Source organism: Motacilla alba, chromosome 5, assembly GCF_015832195.1.
Source record: "Motacilla alba alba isolate MOTALB_02 chromosome 5, Motacilla_alba_V1.0_pri, whole genome shotgun sequence".
Lineage (NCBI taxonomy): Eukaryota > Metazoa > Chordata > Aves > Passeriformes > Motacillidae > Motacilla > Motacilla alba.
In genome coordinates, this window is record NC_052020.1 from 14,780,917 (window position 1) to 14,799,809 (window position 18,893).

Consider the following 18,893-nt stretch of genomic DNA (forward strand, 5'->3'; position numbering starts at 1 on the left):
TGGAGACAAGCCAAGAGCACAGGAGCCAAGTAAGGAAAATACTTTTAAAGAATACGCCTAATTAGAGATGGGCCTGGGCCAAAAGTTCATATTTGAACACCTGGAATAGCCCAGGGGAGCAGAACGGTAACCTGAACCCAGATCCACATTTTGTAATTCTCTCCTCTCCCAAATGAAGTAAAACCCAGCCCCAAACCCAACCCACAGTTGGAGCTACAGGTTTCCAAAAGGCAAAGTCTGGAGATTTGGCTTTCTACTTTCAGCCTGGTTTTGGCCAAGTCATTGTGCTCAGCTGGTGCCCTCTGTTCCTCTCACCCCACACCACCCAGTGCCCTGCTGTGGGTCCACCATGCTCCACTCAAGAGCTGGCTCTTGTTCCTTGGCATTCCCATCTGCTCCAGCAGCCCCAGCAGCCCCAGCACTGTGACCAAGCCCAGCTTGTCTCTGCACTCCCTTCTCCCTGCCCTCACACGCAACAGCTCCTGTCAAAGCAAGAAGCCTGCCCTAACTCAAAGCTCAGTGGCTCCACTCATGCCTGTGAGACAAAAATTGGCAGCAACCCCCAGTTTTGTGACAAATCCCCAGATTTAGAGCTTGTTTTGAAGGGTACAACCTCCATGTCAGGGAAAACACCCCCCCCCCCGCCACGCCCTTTACGAGAGCTCGCAGAAGAAGCAGACTCCCTTTTCTCCCCTGCAGCTCAGTTTTCAAGAATAGACAACTGAACTTCTCCCACACCTTATCAACTCTTTTGTCTGTAGATTTTCTTTTCAGCAGAATCACATTTGACAAAGAAAGGTCAGCCTGATCCCCATAAAATCACCCTGTCACAGGCACGTCACGCATTTCAGACAGCTTGCAAGGCTGACTAAACATTTACTTTTGGATGGCTCACTTCCAAAGCCCAGAAATAGATCCCAGTTCCCAGTAAAAGAGTGCCTGAGTGTGCCATCAGATGGCTTCGCTGCCCTGTCAGAGCATGCCATTTGCATTCCTGTGATTTCCCCCTCACTGGGTGCCACCACTGAGCTCCCTGCACATCCCCCAGGAGAGGTGAGGCCTTATCTCCCAGCTGGATTATTCCTGGTAGGTATTTGTCACTCCTTTTTCCATCATCTGACGTTGGGTGCTGTTAGGCTGAGGTAAGTGACTAATGCACAGGGCTCTGGATTGCTTTCCCAGTGGGTACCCAACCTCTCACCAGCATAGCTGGAGAAGAACAAATAGCATTTGCTCACACTTGATGCTGCAATGTTCAAATAAGAGTCTGTATTCTGAAAAACCTTTAAACAATTCAGCTCCACTGCTATTCAGAGCAGTTTTGCACCTTGGATGTACTCTTGTACAACCTTCATCTCTAAGAAATAAAAAAAAATTTAAAAAAATACTAATCTGACTTTACACAAAAGTACAGGGGAAAAAATTATATAATCCTTCAAGAGCCAAGAGCCTCTGTCTGCAAAGTGCTTGCCACACAGCACCCAGGCAAAATCAAAATGATGCAACTTTTGGTAGGGTGTAGAGATTACAATCAGGCAATTACACATGCCAGACCGTGTAATCACATGCAATGAGAACACACGTGGGCGTAGTGCGAGGTGTGAGCCTGGTGTCACCAACCACAGGCTCCTCCACTTACCCAAAAGCAGTCATTCAACAAACGCTCTAAAAATTTCTTTTCTAAACATCACTAGATCCAGAAGAAGGCCTCTCACTGTCATGAAAAGTAATTCCTGAAAGACTGGGAAACCACCAGGACGGCACTGGAAAATGTTAGCCGGAAGAATTGATCTATCATCTGTCTCATATCCAACTGTGTCCGGACAGCTGGAAAGGGAAAAAAAACCCATCACACACAAGACAGAATCTGTTACACAGCTTTATATCAGAAAAGAGCCTCTCCAAGCTTCTGTAGGAAGTAAGTTTAAACATCTGATGCATGAACATCCTCAGCTTTAATAACCATTACTGTCTTTCATCTCCCCTTTTTTAAAAGTCTCAGAACAGCATTTAAGATTCTGGCCTCCTGTAAGCATTGCTCAGATGCTCCCCAGATGGCTTTTCCAAGGGGATTTCTAATTATTCAGGGTCTTTTAAATAAATATCCTGCAGGAATCTTTTAGGTTTCTGGGGCTTTCCTTCCTTCCTCTACAAATTTCTTTACCCGGAGCTTGATTTAAAACTAAACTCAAAGGAAACACAATGACTTCAGTATGTCTCAGATCACATACCCTGGGGTAAAAGAGAATTGAACCAAATCCCGTAAAAATGGTGCAGATTTCAAAGGGATTCACAGTGAAGTTTTATAAAGATGTAATTAGACCAAAAGTTTTAGCTGAGAATATAATGGAATAAAGGAACATTTAGTGAGACTGAGAAAGTTAATGCTGCATATAGACCACAATGGATTGGATATGCAATCCCCTCTTCTGAAAGAAAAATAAATTAAAATCGAAGCAACAGTTGCTGTAATAGCAGCTAAACAAGGAAACCTCTGATTCTCAAAAACTCTCACAGTTTTCAGATCGTGATCTACCTTAAATGGATCAGACTTCCAAAAGTAATAAATTCCTATCTGCTGAAAATCCACTTTAGACATCCCCAAGTGGGAGATGAAGAAAATCACAGTCATTTCTGGAAAGGCTGGCAACTGCTTCTGCATAAGAGGGCAGCTAGAGTGCAGAGCCAAACCCCTTACATGATGATAAAGCAAAGCAAATAATTTCAATGAACATATAAGGCTTTTGTCTCTCTCAGGCCATCCAAGCCATCTCCCAAGCAATAGTTAATAACAAGACATGCTACTCTTCCAAATCTGCTGCTGCATACCTCCCCCAAGTGGGATACAACCCCAGAAGATGTTGTTTTGCCACCTGCAGATGCTGACTGGGCAAATTGGGAGTGTTTCAGCATGTCCTATGGCACAGACACACTGCTGGCTCAACACACAGTGCTAAGCCCTGTGCACTAATGGACTGTCACCATGGTGCCTGGCCCCTCAGATCCCACCACGAGCATTTCCCTCCTCTTGGATCAGCATCTTAGTTTGCCAGCAGTGCTTACGGTAATTTCCTGCACTGCTTGGCACAACACAGGGCTCAGCCCAAGCAGTCAGGAGCTTGTGATATGAATGCTACAGAGAATATTTGATAGAATGACAGAATGACTAGGGTTGGAAGAGGCCTTAAAGATCACCTATTTCCAAACCCTTGCCATGGGCAGGGGCACGTCACATCCTACTAGATCAAGTTGCTCAGAGCTCCACTGAGCCTGGCCTTGAACACCTCCAGGGATGGAGCAGCCACAACGCCTGTGTCAGTGTCTCACCATTCTCACAGTAAAGAGTTTATTTCTAATATCTAACTTAAGCCTGCCCTCTTTGAATTTAAAGCCATTATCTCTTGTCCTGTCACTACATGCCCTAGTGAAAAGCCCCCCTCCATCTTTCTTATAGACCCCTTTATGTACTGGAAGGTGCTTTAAGGTTTCCCCAGAGTCTTCTCCAGGCTGAAAACCACCAACTCTCTCAGCTGTCTTCATAGCAGAGGTGCTACAGCCCTTGTGGCCCTCCTCAACAGGTCGACATCCCTTATGCTTGGACCTCCAGAGCTGGATGCAGCACTCCAGGTGGGCTTGAGAGTGGAGTAGAGGGGCAGAGTCCTCTCCCTAAACCTCTCACCACACTGCTCTTGATGCAGCCCAGGACACAGTGGGCCTTTTGGGCTGCAAGTGCACATTGCTGGGCTATGTTGAGCTTTGTCTTCTAGAGCACAATCTTCTTTCTCCCAGTTCCTACTTTTGCCTTCTTGGCTCTGACTTGGGCAGTGTGGCTGGGGCACTTTTCAGTGAAGACTGAGGCAGAAACCTCCTCCATACCTCAGCCTTCTCCATATCCCATGTAACCAGGTCTCCTAATTCCTTCTGGAGAGGGCCTATATTTTCTACCATCATCCTCTTATCTACCATGTGCCTATAGAAGCTTTTCTTGTTGCTCTTGATGTCATTGGTCAGATTTAATTCTGTCAGGGCTTTTGTTTTCCTAACCTGATCTCTGGCTACTTAGATGATCTTTCTGTATTCCTCCCAGGCTAACTGTCCTTGCTTCCACCCTTGGAAGGCTTTCCTCAGACATCATCTGTTTGAGTTTTTCCAGGAGCTGCTTGTTGATCCATGCATTTTTGTCTGACAACTTTGTTGGCATGCATCTCTCCTAAGCTTGGAGGAGGTGATCCTTGAATATCAACCAGTTTGCTCGGACCCCTCTTCCCTCCAGGGCTTTATCCCATGGCACTTTACCAAGCAGATCCCTGAAGCGGCCGAAGTCTGTTCTCCTGAAGTCCAGGGCAGGAAGGTTGCTCTGCACCCTCCTTGCTGCACTAAGTCCTCAAACTCCACCATTCCATGGTCACTAGAGCCAAGGCTGTCCCTGAGCTTCACCTTCCCCATCAGCCTTTCCTATGCTGAGAACAAGGTCCAGCATAACACCTCTCCTCACTGGCTCCTGCATGACTTGGAGCAGGAAGTTCTCTCCCCTCCTGCATGGCTTATGACCAGTTATGTTGTCCCTCCCAGGACCAGAGCTTCTGAACACGAGACCACTCCTATCTGAATAGAGGATGCCACTTGCTCTGTCACCCCGGCTGGATGGCCTACAGCAGACCCAGACTATAATGTCACTTGTCCTGCCCTCCCTTTAGTCCTGACCCATTAATCCTCTCTTCGTCCATCCCCAGGCAGAGCTCCATGCGGTGGCTCCATGCACTCCTGCTGCTCACTGACAGTACTCTGAGAAGCACCCAGAAGTTTCTGATGCTGGAAATACCTTCTCACTTGGCTGCACTATCCCATGCTTTGTCAGGTGGAAGAGACAAGCCCCAACGAGTGCCAGGGGTAGCCTGGAGATGGCCATTCAGAAACTCCTTTGCCCTCTGGCCACGTCCACTGCCCAAATGCTTCACATGCCTTTGGCTCTGGTGGTGTGGCTGTGAGCAGGGTTTCGTAAGGAGACCGCGAGCCAACAAAACCCCTGGGTGAGGCTGCAGAAGCTGGTGCAGTTCATGAGAAGGTCACACCCGTTTCATTTCATTCTAAACACCCCATTCAAGCAGTGTGGCCTTCAGTCTGGCACACAAGTGAACTGGCACCTCATGACAATGGGGCGTTGCATCTCTCCAGCCACCCAGCAGCAAGAAAAGCACCGGCAATGGCTTAAAAGCCAAGACCAAAGCCTTACAAAAGGGCTGCTTTTCCACCCAGCAGTCACATTTCAGGCAGGAGAAAACCAGGAAAGCAGCAGCAGTAGGTATGCTGTCCCTTCTTCCCCTGTGGTAAATGAGGGTCTGTTTTGGAAACACTCCTTCCTTGCAGCCCAAGCCCCTTGGTGCCCTAATCTTACTGCCCCAGGTGACACAATACATCTAAAATCACAGAGTCTATCTCCTGCAGAGCTTCACTCTTCATCTCCCTAACTCCAGGAATCTCAGCTCCTCCCAGTCCACCCTTCACATGCCGCATCCGCACATTTCTGTTCATCCTGACCTTCCGTCCCTCCCTTGGCTGATAGTCCTTCCCACACAAGCACCACATCCTTCCTGCCCTGGCCTCGCCACAAAGCTGGGTTTGTTCACTGAAGCAGATCAGAATGAAACATAAGCATGACCCTTTGAATCAAAAGGATTAGGAGAAGTAAAGGAGAGGGCTGGCCACTTGAATATGTACAAACACAAAGGGAGGCAGGTAGGGCCACCTCAGGTTGCCCTAGAGGTCCCTCTGCTAGGTCTTGCTGGGCTCAGCCTCTGGGACTTTTCCATGACAAAAAAAAAAAACCACTAACCTGGCACTGACTTTTTACAAACAACTAAGAAAGGGGGAAAAAAAAGGAAAAAAGAAAAAAAGAGAAACAAGTCCCCCAGAATGAGATGGTAATTTGGCTTACAAGGACTCTGCCTGCCCAGGGCACCAGGGAATGAAAAAGAGAATACATCCAGGAAAAGCAGGATGTATTCCCTCAAGGTAGTAGAAATTTGCATGAGCATACCCCGTGATAGAGAAAGTCTGCATCCCAAAGGCTACATGATCTAAATAGCAATATTGTAAATGTATTGGATGAGGGAAGGAAACACTATCTCATTGCCCTGTATTATGCATGAGAAACAGCAGTGCAGAGGGATGGGATAACTTATTCGCATCACGGGAAAATCACAGCAGAGCCAAGTCCCAAATCCCAAATCCCAATTCAGGGACTTAACCACAAGCTATTCTGTACTTTCTATTTTCTGTTAACAAAGAAAACAGTATTTTCCTGGATTTCAATCCCCAGTGATACTGCTGGATTTGCTGCCCAGTCATGAAATAGTCCGGGAGTGGGAAGAGCAGATGAAGCTCTAGTGAGTCATGAGCAGACACTGCCTCATTGTGCAACCTGCGCTGTGAGGGCCATGTTCAGCCCTCCAACTGGACTTCTGCTAGCAAGGCCAGATCTAAAATACCTTGTGCCTTTTTATAAAATTCCCATTTTGGTTTCATGGTGGGTTTCTTGCACCCACTTTTTACTTATTCCTTGGGGCTGTTAAGCCAGGCTTAACAAGAAAAATCAGCCAGCACCTATGCACAGCTTAGAAGGGACGCAGTTAACAACAGACCAGGCAGGGCTCTGCACTGCACAGGCACCCAGGGCTTTCAAAGCATCAGGAGAGGGGAGCAGTGTTCAAACATCCATAATTGTTCAGCGGAGCTGACTCCACAAACACACACGCTTTTGATTGCGATCTGGCGACCACGCACACAAACCAGGGTTTCGCTCACCCGCCGCCCCCTCACTTTCTGACTCCAGGCATGGGGTGCGAGGCAGGGCAGCCTCCCCCAGTGCACAGGCATGATGAAAGCTGGAAAAGGCAGCAGGGAAATTTCCTTAGCTCCCCTGGAGATATCTTTCTCCCTCTGCCTTTTATTTTCTATCTGCCTGTTTGTTTGGATAACTGCTGTAAGCCCATGGAAGGAAACCAGGCAAATCCTGCCAGGAGTCCCTCTTCCCATGGCTCTGGTGCAAGTCAATCTCCAGCAGCCCCCAAACCTCAGCTCTCTGTAAGCAGCACAAGCCAGTCACAGGAGAAAGCTCTGGATACTTGTTTTGGGGGTCTTTTTCTAAAATGCATTTTCACCATGGTTACTTTGGGAAAATGAAGCAGCAAACCTCTAAAGGTAGAGATGCCCAGGAGCTAGGAGGGTGCTATGGGGAAAAGGGGCAGGTGGCCATCCTCTGTGAGGTGGCACAGCCTCACTCACAGCCCTTCCAACATCATCCCTGCAGAAGGCTAAGTGGGAATGAAGGTTTTGAAAGAAAATGGAGAGCACACCTGATAAGGCTGAGGCTGAGGAAGGGGCTGCCAACTGCCCCATTAGCTCAACCCATGCCTAGCCCTCCTTGAGGGCAGCCACAAGGCTCTCCCTCCCACGAACTGCTGGCTCCTGTCCTAAACCCCACTCTTCCTCCCTTGGGAAAGGGCCCCACCTACGGGTGAAGGACCAAGGAGGAGCTCTGGGCTCCACCATCACACCTCCCTCCACTGTAGTTCAGACCAGGGGCTGCAGGGAGAGCACAGAAGAGCCAGATTTGCTGAAGATGGGCTAAGGGGGAACAAGGGCACCTTTGCAGTGACAGTGCCATCTTCCAGTGGGTACATAGCAGAAAGCCAGGGCACCCAAACTTGAAAATTGGTGTCCTAGATGGGGGAGGTAGGTTAGAGGTTTGCAGGAAGGAAGAGCTGGGGAAAGCTCAGTGCAGACCTATCTGTTGCATAAATGCAGCATAGACAGAAAACTACTCAGAACCTGCATCCTGGTGGCTTTTGGTAAGTTCACAATCCGGCATCAAACAACAGGACCTAGACCACGTGTGCAATGTGTTGATGGCCAGAAATGTGTCCTGGGCCTTGGGAGTCAAGCAAGAAAAAGCTTAGGAAGCAGACTGTTCCCCGAGTTGCTTCAGGACTGCTTCATGAGGAGGTAAAAGATGCTGTAGAACCACCTGTGCCTCTCTGTCCCACAGAGTCTGAACAGCAAGTTTAGGTGTAGTTGTCTCCCCTGCAGATGTCTAAGATTAGATGAACTCCACCCAAAGTGCACTGAGGCATTTCTCAGGTTCAAGAATAGATTAAACAAGTTATCAGAACTAGAAAATTCTGGTGCTGGGAATAGAGGACAGAAGTGCCCTAAACCTGACTTCTTCAACAAGTTGTTGAAGGATACTATCCATGATCCTCTGTCACAGAATTTACAGATAAACTTCAGGGCCATGTCTTCAAATTAAGGCAGTTGCCATGCAGAGTAAGTGATAAGAAAAAAACCTTATATTCTGTTTTGTTTTTCAGAGAAGGCCACACCTGAGGGCATCTGCACCTTTCCCAAGCCATCAGCTCCTTGACAAACAGCCCATTTCCTCTTCTGCCCCCATTCCTGCCAGGGCACCACAGAGCTCAACCAGCAGGGACAGACCATGTTGCAGATTATGGATGACTTGCTTGCTGGCAAGCAGACTCCACCTCCCTTTCTCCCAAGTGCCTTGACACAAAGGACAAAGCAATGCCTGTACAAGCGTCACCAGTCCTTGCTGCTTGGCTGACCAGCATCATCCCAGGCAGAGAAACATCAGAGTTTTTGCTGGAAGGGAGCAGGAGCAGCTCCCAGAAGCAGAATGCCCTGCTTTGTCCCGAAATGGAGCACAACCCTTTCACCCTTTGCCGTGCTCCCACCCGCCTTCCCAGCTCCCAACCTTCAGTCCTTTCAACACCCACACTTTTTCCACTCTGCCACGAAGCCATGAGAAATTCCCTGCCAGAGGACATTGTTCAAATGGGTTTTTGGAAAAAAAAAAAAAAAAAAAAAAAGCTATTCCCTACTCCAGGCAAACATGCTCCTTCTTTTCCCCATGAAGAAAAAGAATAATAGCAGAGCCAGGGGGAAAAAAAATCCCAACAAACTATCCCCAAAGCCTGCTGTAATCAAAAGAATAATTGCTCAAAGAGATTTAAGCCTACAGCTGAGTCACTAAAATGAGGAAGCTTCTCCGTGTCCATAGAAAGCAAACAATTCTTGGGTGATGCAGCAGAGATTCTCTACAGCCTTGTTAGAAGGAAAGAAAAAAGCAGCCAAATGTAATTAATCATAGTCCCAGAAGAAAGGATGAAATCTCTGTAATTAACTACCTAGACTCATCTTTCCACTTTTGAAAACTAATCCAGCTGCCTACTTCCACCTTTCACCCACAGGGCTGCCACAAAAGTCTGTTGCAAACACCAAATCACCTCCCTTTAGGGGTGCACTCACCTGCAGCAAGTGGCCCCACAACAGCTTTGCAGAAGGTGTACAGGGAGGGAGAACCTCTGCAGAGTGCAAACAGAACTCCTTTTCTTAGTCCCCTTTTGTGGATGAACTGTTGGGGAGTGCAAACTCCCCAAGAACCTGTGTAGCCCTCAGCTGAACCACTGGAGTTATTTTCTAGCTGGAGGTATTTTATATCCACAATCCTGAGCCAACTGATCAATTACCAGAAAACACAAATAAAAAATTAAAAAAAAAAAACCAAAAAAAAAACCAAAACAAAAAAAACCCCCAAAAAACAGAACACTAAAGCAAACACGTAAAAACAGGAAAACACTTTCCAAATGGTTAAGATTACAACTGCTTGTGTTAATAAATTGGCTTATACTACATCCTCAGGTGGTGAAATCTGCCGGACCAGCAAAGTTTTGGAAAACATGGAGGGAAAATGTAGCACTTCAAAGAGAAAGAGGAAGGGCTGGATCTGGTGGTTACAGTTTAACAGCAGAGGTCAGGATCTAACATCCAAAAAATCCTATGTAAATCAGAACAAGACATTCAACTTCCTCAGGGCTCCCTTAATAAATAAGGGTTGACAAATATTATTCCAACAATGAAAACAATAACAGACCAGTTCTTTAGGTCAAATACATCAATGGTAAATACAATACAGAAGAATAATACTAAAATGACATCAGCTGAGGAACTGAGACCGAGTTCTACTCCCTCTCTTGTATACAAAGCACTGCTAACATATGAATAATGCTGTCAACAAGACATGGGGAATGCTGGCCAGCTTTGTGGTGAGGGAAAGCAAAGAACACAGAGTGGACAGAAATCTCCAGCTTTGCTCTTCCATGACACAGCAGAAATGCTTTTTTTCAATGGAAGGTGACTGGGTCATTCTTCTGGAGAAAAAAAAAATGGAAGTGATTACGCAGCTCCAAGTACAGCTGGAGCCTTCCTGTAAAAACGTGGGAAAGAGGGAGGAAGGATTAGCAGCCAGGCTGTGGGATACAGCAGCAAGGCCAAGGAGCCTCGGGCATGTCCCCAGTGCAGCATCCGCTCCTTCCCCCGGCTCGGGGCGGCAGACACAGCCGGAGGGGCCGGCGATGCTCCGGGAGCTGTTCGTGGCACAGAGCTGTTGGCAGCCGAATTCCCGCTCTCCACCAATACCAGCCAAAACACCTAAAACCCGGTGGATTGTTCCTCTAATCTTTGCACTGAAATCTGCCAGAGGAGCTCAGCACAGTGGGGTCTGGCTGCAGCAAACCTTGCTGCCAAACCCCCAGAGCGGCTTGCGAAGCCTGAAGCTCTGTTGAACACATCGCATCCACCCTCTGTGCACATCAGGGATGCTCAGGAGGGCGCTGCCAGCACGCTACAGCTCGTCCCGCGCTAACAGAAATTCCTATCGCCCTTCCAGGAGGATGCACAGATCCTCTGGGAGAAGACCAGGTGCTGCTGGCAGGCAGGCTGCTTTCCCCAGCCCTGCCGTGGCACTGCAGGGCAGCCCCAAAGGCGGGCTGGCTCTCGGCTGCCGGGCAGGAGCAGCGGGCTGGAGCTGCCCTCCGCAGGACGCACGGGAAACCAGCCCGGCACGGGAAAGGCAGGAGCCAGCTCCTTTTCCACGGACAGCTGTCCTGCTCTCCCATAATTACGGACAAGGTTCACTTTTCTCCGCGTTGTGCTGCAGACACAAAGTTTAAGGTCCAGAAGCTTTCAGAGTGAGCGAGGAGTCTGACAGCACCAAGCCCTAACATGCAAAAGCTAGACTGCCTTCAAGCCATGAATGTCCCTAATTAAATGACACGGGAGATTCCCCCCCCCCCCCCCCCCCCCCCGCCTCTTTTCTATAAACCTGTGACTGATACACACACTGGAAAGTGAAACCCCATAAATTTTTGCTAGATAGCAATGCTGCTTCCATGTTGATGTTTAAATATAGGCATATAACCAAAGCTGAGAACTGAGGTAACTTTTACTTTCAGTTAACACATAAAGTCAACAATCACTGTATTTGGTTAAAAATAATACTTATTGAAACCAGCACTCAGCCAGCAACATCTATAAACACTGATCAGTTAATATTATGTACATCTCCAATTTTAATTTTATGTAACCATGTAATAACTACAAAATGATCAGTTTTGTGTCATTTGGCCAACACTGCCAAGGTACAGCAGCCAACGGGTTTAGGGCAGCTCCCTAAGGTTACAAGGTTACAGCGTTCTCCTCAACCTGTGAAAGGATTTCACACACTAAACTGCATCACTGCAGCACCTGAATGCACAGTGGGGTTCAGAGAGCAACACGTGACACCACACAGCATAATCCACTGCACCCCATGCAAAACACCCAGGAGATGCATGACCATACACAGTCCACAGAGCTTATGGCACTGGGACAAGGATGGGAGTGGTTTTTACCCTCTATCCTATGCTGTAGAGTTATTTTAACCTGAGTCTGCATAGGCAAGTACCCAAAGTAAAGAGAAGTAGAGCAACACAGAAACCTGAATGTCCACCAGAGACTTTTTTCCCCCTCCAGAGCACAGCTGGGGAATCCTCCAAGGCGATTACAGCCCCATGCACTTCACTGCCTGCAAAATTCTCTGACACACCATACCTTTTGAGCATTTCTTTCCTACTGCAGAATGTAAGAGAAGGTGGCAGCCTGCTATGATGTGCCAGGCTGTGCAGAGTCAACATGGAATTGTCAGGTGTATGCTTCATCTTGCTGTGACAGGGTCAGACCTCCTCACTCTCTTCCCCCACTGTCCCAAGCTTGCCTTCCCCTTTTCCATAGTCTTGCCCTATATTGAGCATCCCCCAAGCACCATTTTCTCCACAAGTTTCACGGTGCTCCTGATTTCCATCTCTCAGTTGTACAATACCATTTCTTAAAAGCTGCTTTTCAGCACGCTCAGTTCCAAAGACAATCAGGAGAAAGACAATACCGACTTCTCAATATAATTTGTTTTTAAATGTATTTGAGTAGGCAGAGGTGAGATTTTCAACAAGATCCCCTTGAAAACAGTAGGAGTTTTCTTTGTAGCAGCACAGAAAGCAAAATGCTGAGTTCTGGTATGGTCCTCTACTGCCACCAGGAGTAAGACAGCATCAAAAGCTGTAGGGCAGCAAAATATCCCTCAGCAGCTCCCTCAATGATTGCAACAAAATCAGTACCAAACAAGTGGGCCACTCACTTGAATTTGGTGGACAGAACACCTCCCACGACAGAGCCAGAAATGATGCCCACTCCAAAGCAAAATCCCAGCTTCCCCAAAGCACCAGCACGTTCAGAAGGAGTGGTCACATCTGTAATAACCTTCTGAGCACCTGCAGGGGGAAAAAATATCCCTTAAAAGAACCTTACCACAGGGTTTGAGCAGATGCCCCAGCAATTCCCACGGTTTTATCGCTAAGCCATTAAGAGCTTTTTGGGTTCTCGGTTTTGTTGGTTTTTTTTTCCCAATTAAAACTTTTCTGGGATGGTTTCTGGTTAGAGGCAATTTCTCCAGCTTTTAATTTTCATACTTTGCATGGAAGAGGGCCTCCAAATAAGCAGTCAATCTCCTCTGGGAGCCCCATAGTCCATCAGTTTTGAACACAACAGCCCACCAGTCATGAGAAACAGAGAAACAGAACCATCCAAACCACTCAAATAAACCCCTTCACAAGTGACAGGAAGCATTATCAACTTGATTCCTCTTGCATGAGTTACATGGACTTCTAATAGCTGAAGTTTCTGTCTTTCACATGAAAAATATAGGAAACATCAGCCAAAACAGAACAGCTTGGTGGGTAATGGAAGGTATTTTTGTAATGATGTTTAATTTTTACCAGTATGCTCATTTTACCAGGAGAAAGGGAAAAGCTTTTGTGTAAAGTATCCCGGTATTTAAGAAGGCAGCTGAAAAGTCTGGGGTAACGCTGCTGCCAGCAAGTGACTTGCACCCATGTCTGGATGATCAAGGCCAAAGAACTTCCTCAAGATTCTACAGGAAGATGGGCCTGGAACTCAGACTAATAAGCACTGCTTTCCACCTGCTGCTTCACGCTCCCACCATTTCACCCCTGAGGACCATCACATGTTCCTCCTGCCTTCCTTCATGCTGTTGGACCTGTTCACTTCCCATAAAACAGGCAAGAAGCGAGGGAATCAGGCAGGAAAAGCAATTTGGAAAGCTACTCATTCCTGACTGACCTTACCTGGTATCCCATGCATGAACACTCCTGGCAGCCTGGAGAGGAAGAGGAGGGGGATGTTGGTGGAGAGGGACATAAGCAGGAAGAAGATGCTTCCAGATGCACAGGAGAGAATTAAGGCTGCTCGGGCACCAAATTTATCTGCAAACCTGGTACAGAAATGGCACAAGATTGTCAGTTCTCTCTTTAGGTTAAGAAAAAAAACAAACAACAACAACAAAAAGACCTCTCAATAGTAAATCAGTTTTGCTCCTATTTAAGGGGAAAAAAACAACACCACAACTAAACACACTAACAAACAACCACAAACCCCCCAAGCCCCAAAACACAAACAGGCAAAAACCCCAGTCAGATCAGGTTTTGACCCAGCTCAAACTCTTTGCTGTAATTCAACTCCAAAAAGCTTTAAAAGCTTAAGTTGGACAAAGTCTGAGAGTACCACAGGACAGGTTCTGAGCAACAGGGGCTAAGATGACCATAAACCAGGCCTCAGATAGAGTTTCTCATTACAACTCCTTCTTCCTTCCCTTTATTTAAGCTGCCTATTACAGTTAGCAGATGAATATTACCTTGCATAGCAATTAGTTGTGTTTACACTAAGAGGAACAACTCCCCCAAAAATGCCAGGATTGGTATACAAACAGAGCAAAGCTTAAGTAATTAAAAGGCTTTGTGTTGAGGGAAAGGTACAGGTCAAAACTTTGCTGTTTACATGTAAGCCAGGGCAGTTTACATTTGCTGTTTGTAACCTAAAGACCACAAATCATTACATTGTTGGTGTGGGGATTTTTTTTTTGTTGTTTTGTTACTTGAAAATAAACACAGTGCTTTATCTTTCCATGTCTGTTTAGGAGCATCAAGCAAGAACACGAAAAACTGAGCTAAGAAACACATTCTCTCTTTTCCCCTTTCTTCCTCTTTTCTATTTAATTTGTCCCTACACTGACATCAAAGCAGTCTGATGTCTAGAAAAATCATTTTTATCTCAAACCTACATGGCAAATTTTGCCTTCAATCTGGCAAAGGACACCTTCAGTCCCAGACAGATTCTGGTTTGCCATTTTCCTTCCCTTCAGCAGTGACTCTGGATATTAGTGAATGACATGCAGAGAGGAGAACCAGATTTCAGATGGCACCAGATCCAGGACAGAAATACTACTCTAGGTTTGTGTATTAATAGGAAAAGCATTAAAAGTGAGCCCTTTGCACCATCTCCATTCTTAGAAATGCATTTTCTGCCAAGCAGTACTGTAGAATCAAAGGTTGCTGTTATTTATTTGAAAATGTGTCCAAGGGCTGAAAACAGGTCCTCAAAGTGCCACACTCCATGTACCAGAGGATCCTGTAGAGCTCCCAATCTACATCAGCCAGAAAGCAAATTTCCTGCAGGTAAACTCAAGCACACACCAGCTCCCTATCCATTTATTAATGTGCTGATCAGTAGCAGGATCAAGAAGAGAAGTTAAGATATTTTCAGTCCCATTTTAGTTTTTTGTCACTGAAATACATGTATTTTTCAGGGTTTTGTTTTTCCTGCTCTTTAGGAACATATTCTCCCACCATTCATATTTTTAGGGCTATTTGCATTTCATTAGGAACAGGAGAGTCTGTTCCATGGGGTAAAGAGGCAGAAACCCCAAGTATTTTCCACTCTTTTCTTATTTTGATAGCTTGAGTTTATAGATATTCTTAAAAGATTTTCAGACGTTTTTAAAGGTCCCTGCAAGTCTAAATTTGTATTCAACATGGATGCAGATCCAGCTGATGAAATGACACCACCTTCACTTATTGTAACTGACAGCTCTACTTACCATCAATAAATACCCTCCTTTTTTTTTTTGTTTCCCAGTCACAAGACATTTCTAAGGTTACACATGGCTGTAAAACATTTGCAGAATTAAGCTGTTAGGACCTGGGCTCTGAGGACGCTGGTGGTTTAAGCCCATTCCCAGGATATTGTTACACTTAAATGTGTGCCATTAAAATGTAGCTAAGTTAATATAAAGGCTGCTTCTATGCTGCAGTATTTCTAATAATAGCATTTATTTTTTCCCTTGCTCATTATGAAATCCTCAAACATTTCAACAGGACCACAAACCAGAACAAAATGATTTTTTATGAAAGTGTAAAAATGCCTGGCCTTTTTCAGCTAGGCAAAGGGTCATGAGAATCATTCTCACTTACCTTCCAAAAATGTAACCCCCCACGAGCTGCAGGACACCAAAGGTGGTCTGGAGATAGCCAAACCCCACTGAATCCAAACCTAGGCTCTTTGCCAAGTACTAAAAATGAAAAAAAAAAGCCACAAAAACCGAATAAATGGAAAAGAAGCACGCTGTATTTATGAACAAACATCTTAATATCTCTGTGGAGAGGATCGCAGCTCCAAACAACCACTTCCTTCAGTTCCCCACCCCTACAGAGGAAATCTTTAGTGGGCCAGATACTGGCAGTTTAATAAAGACCAAATGTCTCTATCCCACACCCTGAAGGACAGGGAGGTGTGATCAAAACCATCAGTTTTGCACCAGCTGACAAGTTTGTATCACCATTTACCTTTGCAGCTCAACACAGCTGAATGTATTCAGCAACCACCAAGGGGGATAAGGGAAGTTTTAAATGCCTTCCTGCCTCCAGACCCTGCACCTGGAACAGCCCAGTCACCCTCTAGGAGATAACTAGGGAAAAGTTCTGGAGCTGTTGTTTAATCAAGCAAGCCAGAATCAATGAGAGTACAACATGAGCAAATATTGCCTTCACTAGAGGGTACACCCACAGCCTGAGCTTGCAAAAAACCCCAGATGCACACCTTGAAGAGCCAATGGGCACTTATTTCTGATTCATGTTTTTGTTGTGTCATGCTTTTGTTTTGCCTGGAGGTGTAGGGAGACCTCATCTCTTTCTACAACTGCCTGAAAGGGACTGGTAGCCAGCTGGGGTCAGTCTCTTTTCACGAGTAACTAGCAATAGGACAAGAGGAAATGATCTCAAGTTGTGTCAGGGATGGTTTAGATTGGATATTGCAAAATATTTCTGCACTGAGAGGCTTGTCAAGCACTGCACAAGAGTGTCCAGGGAAGTGGTGGAATCACCATCACTGAAGGCATCTCAAAAATATGTAGGTATGGCACTCAGGGACATGGTTTGGTGGTGGACTTGGCAGTGTTAGGTTTCTGATTGGACTCAATGACCTCAAGGGTCTTTTCCAACCAAAAGTCCTCACTGATTCTATAAAATCAGATACAACTGAGTCCAGTAAGTGAGAAGCGATGAATCCCACTGAGCTGGTTAATTACACACAGAAAACCCCACCTTTGATCTGAAACCTCTGCTTCCTGATGGCTGCTGGATGGGTCACTCTCACACTCCATGCCAGAAGACACAAACTACATCAGCTTCACCCAGGGCCCTCGGGCCAGGAAAGGGCTCTGGGTGCTACTGCAGCCCAAGCAATAAATCAGCTTTTATGGCCTGGGTGTACCCTGGACACAGACACAGCCTGCCTGTTTGGTAAGAACACCAAGTATTCCTTTCAGTTTCAAGGATACCTTTCCTCTTTCCTGCTAAAAACTATCTTCTGGCTTTGCTGGAAAACCACAGAGCCCTGCTTTGAAGGAAACGTGCTGTGGAGCAAGAGAACTCATACTCACAGGCATGACTCCGATCTGCATGAAGAAAAAGGTCAGCTCTAGGGCTGCAATCACGTAGGCAACACGGATCACTTGCCGCCTTTTGGCCTCTCCCAAGAAGCCACTCTCTCCCAGGGTCTCATTCCTCATTCCTGAGGCTTCTTCCTCACCTGCAGAGCTGGTTTTTGCGTTCATGGTGCTCCCAGAACGGCTTGTTGCAGGACGGGCTGGGAAATGACACGGAGGCACTTGCTAGCTGCGAACGCGAAGCGTAGATAAGGGGCACAAATTGTGTGCACAGTTCAAAGCTTACGGTGAAAGGTGCTGAGCCAGCATGCCACGGATTTAATGTTCCTTTCTTTCTTTTTTTCCTCTTCCCTTTGCTTACTTGCTAGGCAGGATCAAAAGTAACTGTGCATCAATCCACGGACCTGGTTCTTCAGCCTTGTGGGCTCACTGCCCCAGGTGCCATCACAACAAAAGTCAGCTGGAGTTCCCAGCGAAGTGAAAGTGAACATTGCCCCAAACAAGAGCATGTGATAAGCTCTTCAACTCTTTTAACTACTTCACTTCCTTCACTTTTACTGCCCCTGGTGGCTCAGGAGAGATGACTGTTTTAATTCTTCACAAAAGGCACTTTGCTTTTATTTTTGGAGGTTACAAATGAAGCTTACAGCACAACAGCTATTTCCAATTCCAGTAGGTTTATACAGACCCTGGAACAAACACAACTCTTGCATGTAGTCAGAGCCCCTCTCATCACCTTTATCTGAGCCATTTTTTCCTTCTTTCCAGGTGCTGCAAATTTATAGTAATTCTGAGCTAGAAAATGTCCACATGTGACTCCACTCAAACTACAGATTACCAGCCAACGTCAAAAACATTAAAAAAAGAAAGGTATTAAATCCACAAAAATCATGAGGCTGACTGCCAACTGCGGAAGGAAATAAATAAGACTTATTTGGCCTTTGGGGGTTTTGTTGTTTTCTTGCTTGTTTACTTAGGGTTTTATTTGTTTGTCTGCTTGCTTATTTGCTTGGGGGTTTATTTGTTTGTTTTCTTACTCGTTGAAGCTGGAAGTCTGGTTGAGGATTATCTTTCTTTTGAAGAGAAAAAGAAGGCAGAGATTCCAATGCTCTGACTTTGCAGAATTATAGGACTTTTAGAAGGAAGGGAACAGAGCTCATCCACCCTGCTGCTTGAACACCTCGGTTCAGCTGGGGCTTCTTCTAAGCAAGCTTTGAAAATCTCAAACAAAAGAGATTTGCCCCTTCTCTAAGTATTTGGGAAAGAAGTTTTTCCTACTGTCCAATCTGAATTTCTTGTGCTGCAGCTTGACCATGTCACCCAGTCCCTCTAAGTTAGTGACACCTCAGCTTAGAAACAGTCTTGACTCACCATGAAGGCTGACACAGACACATCAACACAGATGTCTGCTGGCTTGGATCTGGAGTGGTTGTCAGAGCTCTAGGATTCCAACCAAGCCTAGGGAGAGTGATCTGTAAGATCTCTGGGCACACCCTTCTGTTCATCGTGTCACCACTGAGCGCTGGGATTTGCTGAAGGCTGCCAGGCTCCACGTCCTGGCAAAGGAGGAAGAAGTCCAAAGGTTAAATCTTTCATCAGCGTTGGGTACCATATCACTGGAGATTGCACAGAAACAACCCTTCACAAACTCAGAGCATGAGTGAAAAAAGCACCTTTTAAAATGACTTTCCTACAGCAATGCCAGCAC

General features: G+C 46.2%; 1 protein-coding gene across 2 annotated transcripts in view; it reads right to left on the reverse strand.

Annotated features, from left to right (window-relative positions):
• Positions 1-17,720, reverse strand: part of SLC22A18 (solute carrier family 22 member 18) — a 58,846-nt gene extending 41,126 nt beyond the window's left edge. Inside the window, exons 1-4 of one of the 2 annotated variants that reach the window (XM_038139179.1) lie at positions 17,180-17,402; positions 15,714-15,811; positions 13,533-13,678; positions 12,527-12,659 (exon numbers count right to left, since the gene is read on the reverse strand). In XM_038139179.1, the coding sequence (XP_037995107.1) occupies positions 12,527-12,659; positions 13,533-13,678; positions 15,714-15,811; positions 17,180-17,353 (551 nt within the window). In that variant the 5' untranslated portion in view covers positions 17,354-17,402. Of the gene's footprint in view, positions 1-12,526; positions 12,660-13,532; positions 13,679-15,713; positions 15,812-17,179 lie in introns of both variants that reach the window. The other variant, XM_038139177.1, reaches the window with a different exon arrangement.
• Positions 17,721-18,893: the final 1,173 nt, after the last annotated feature.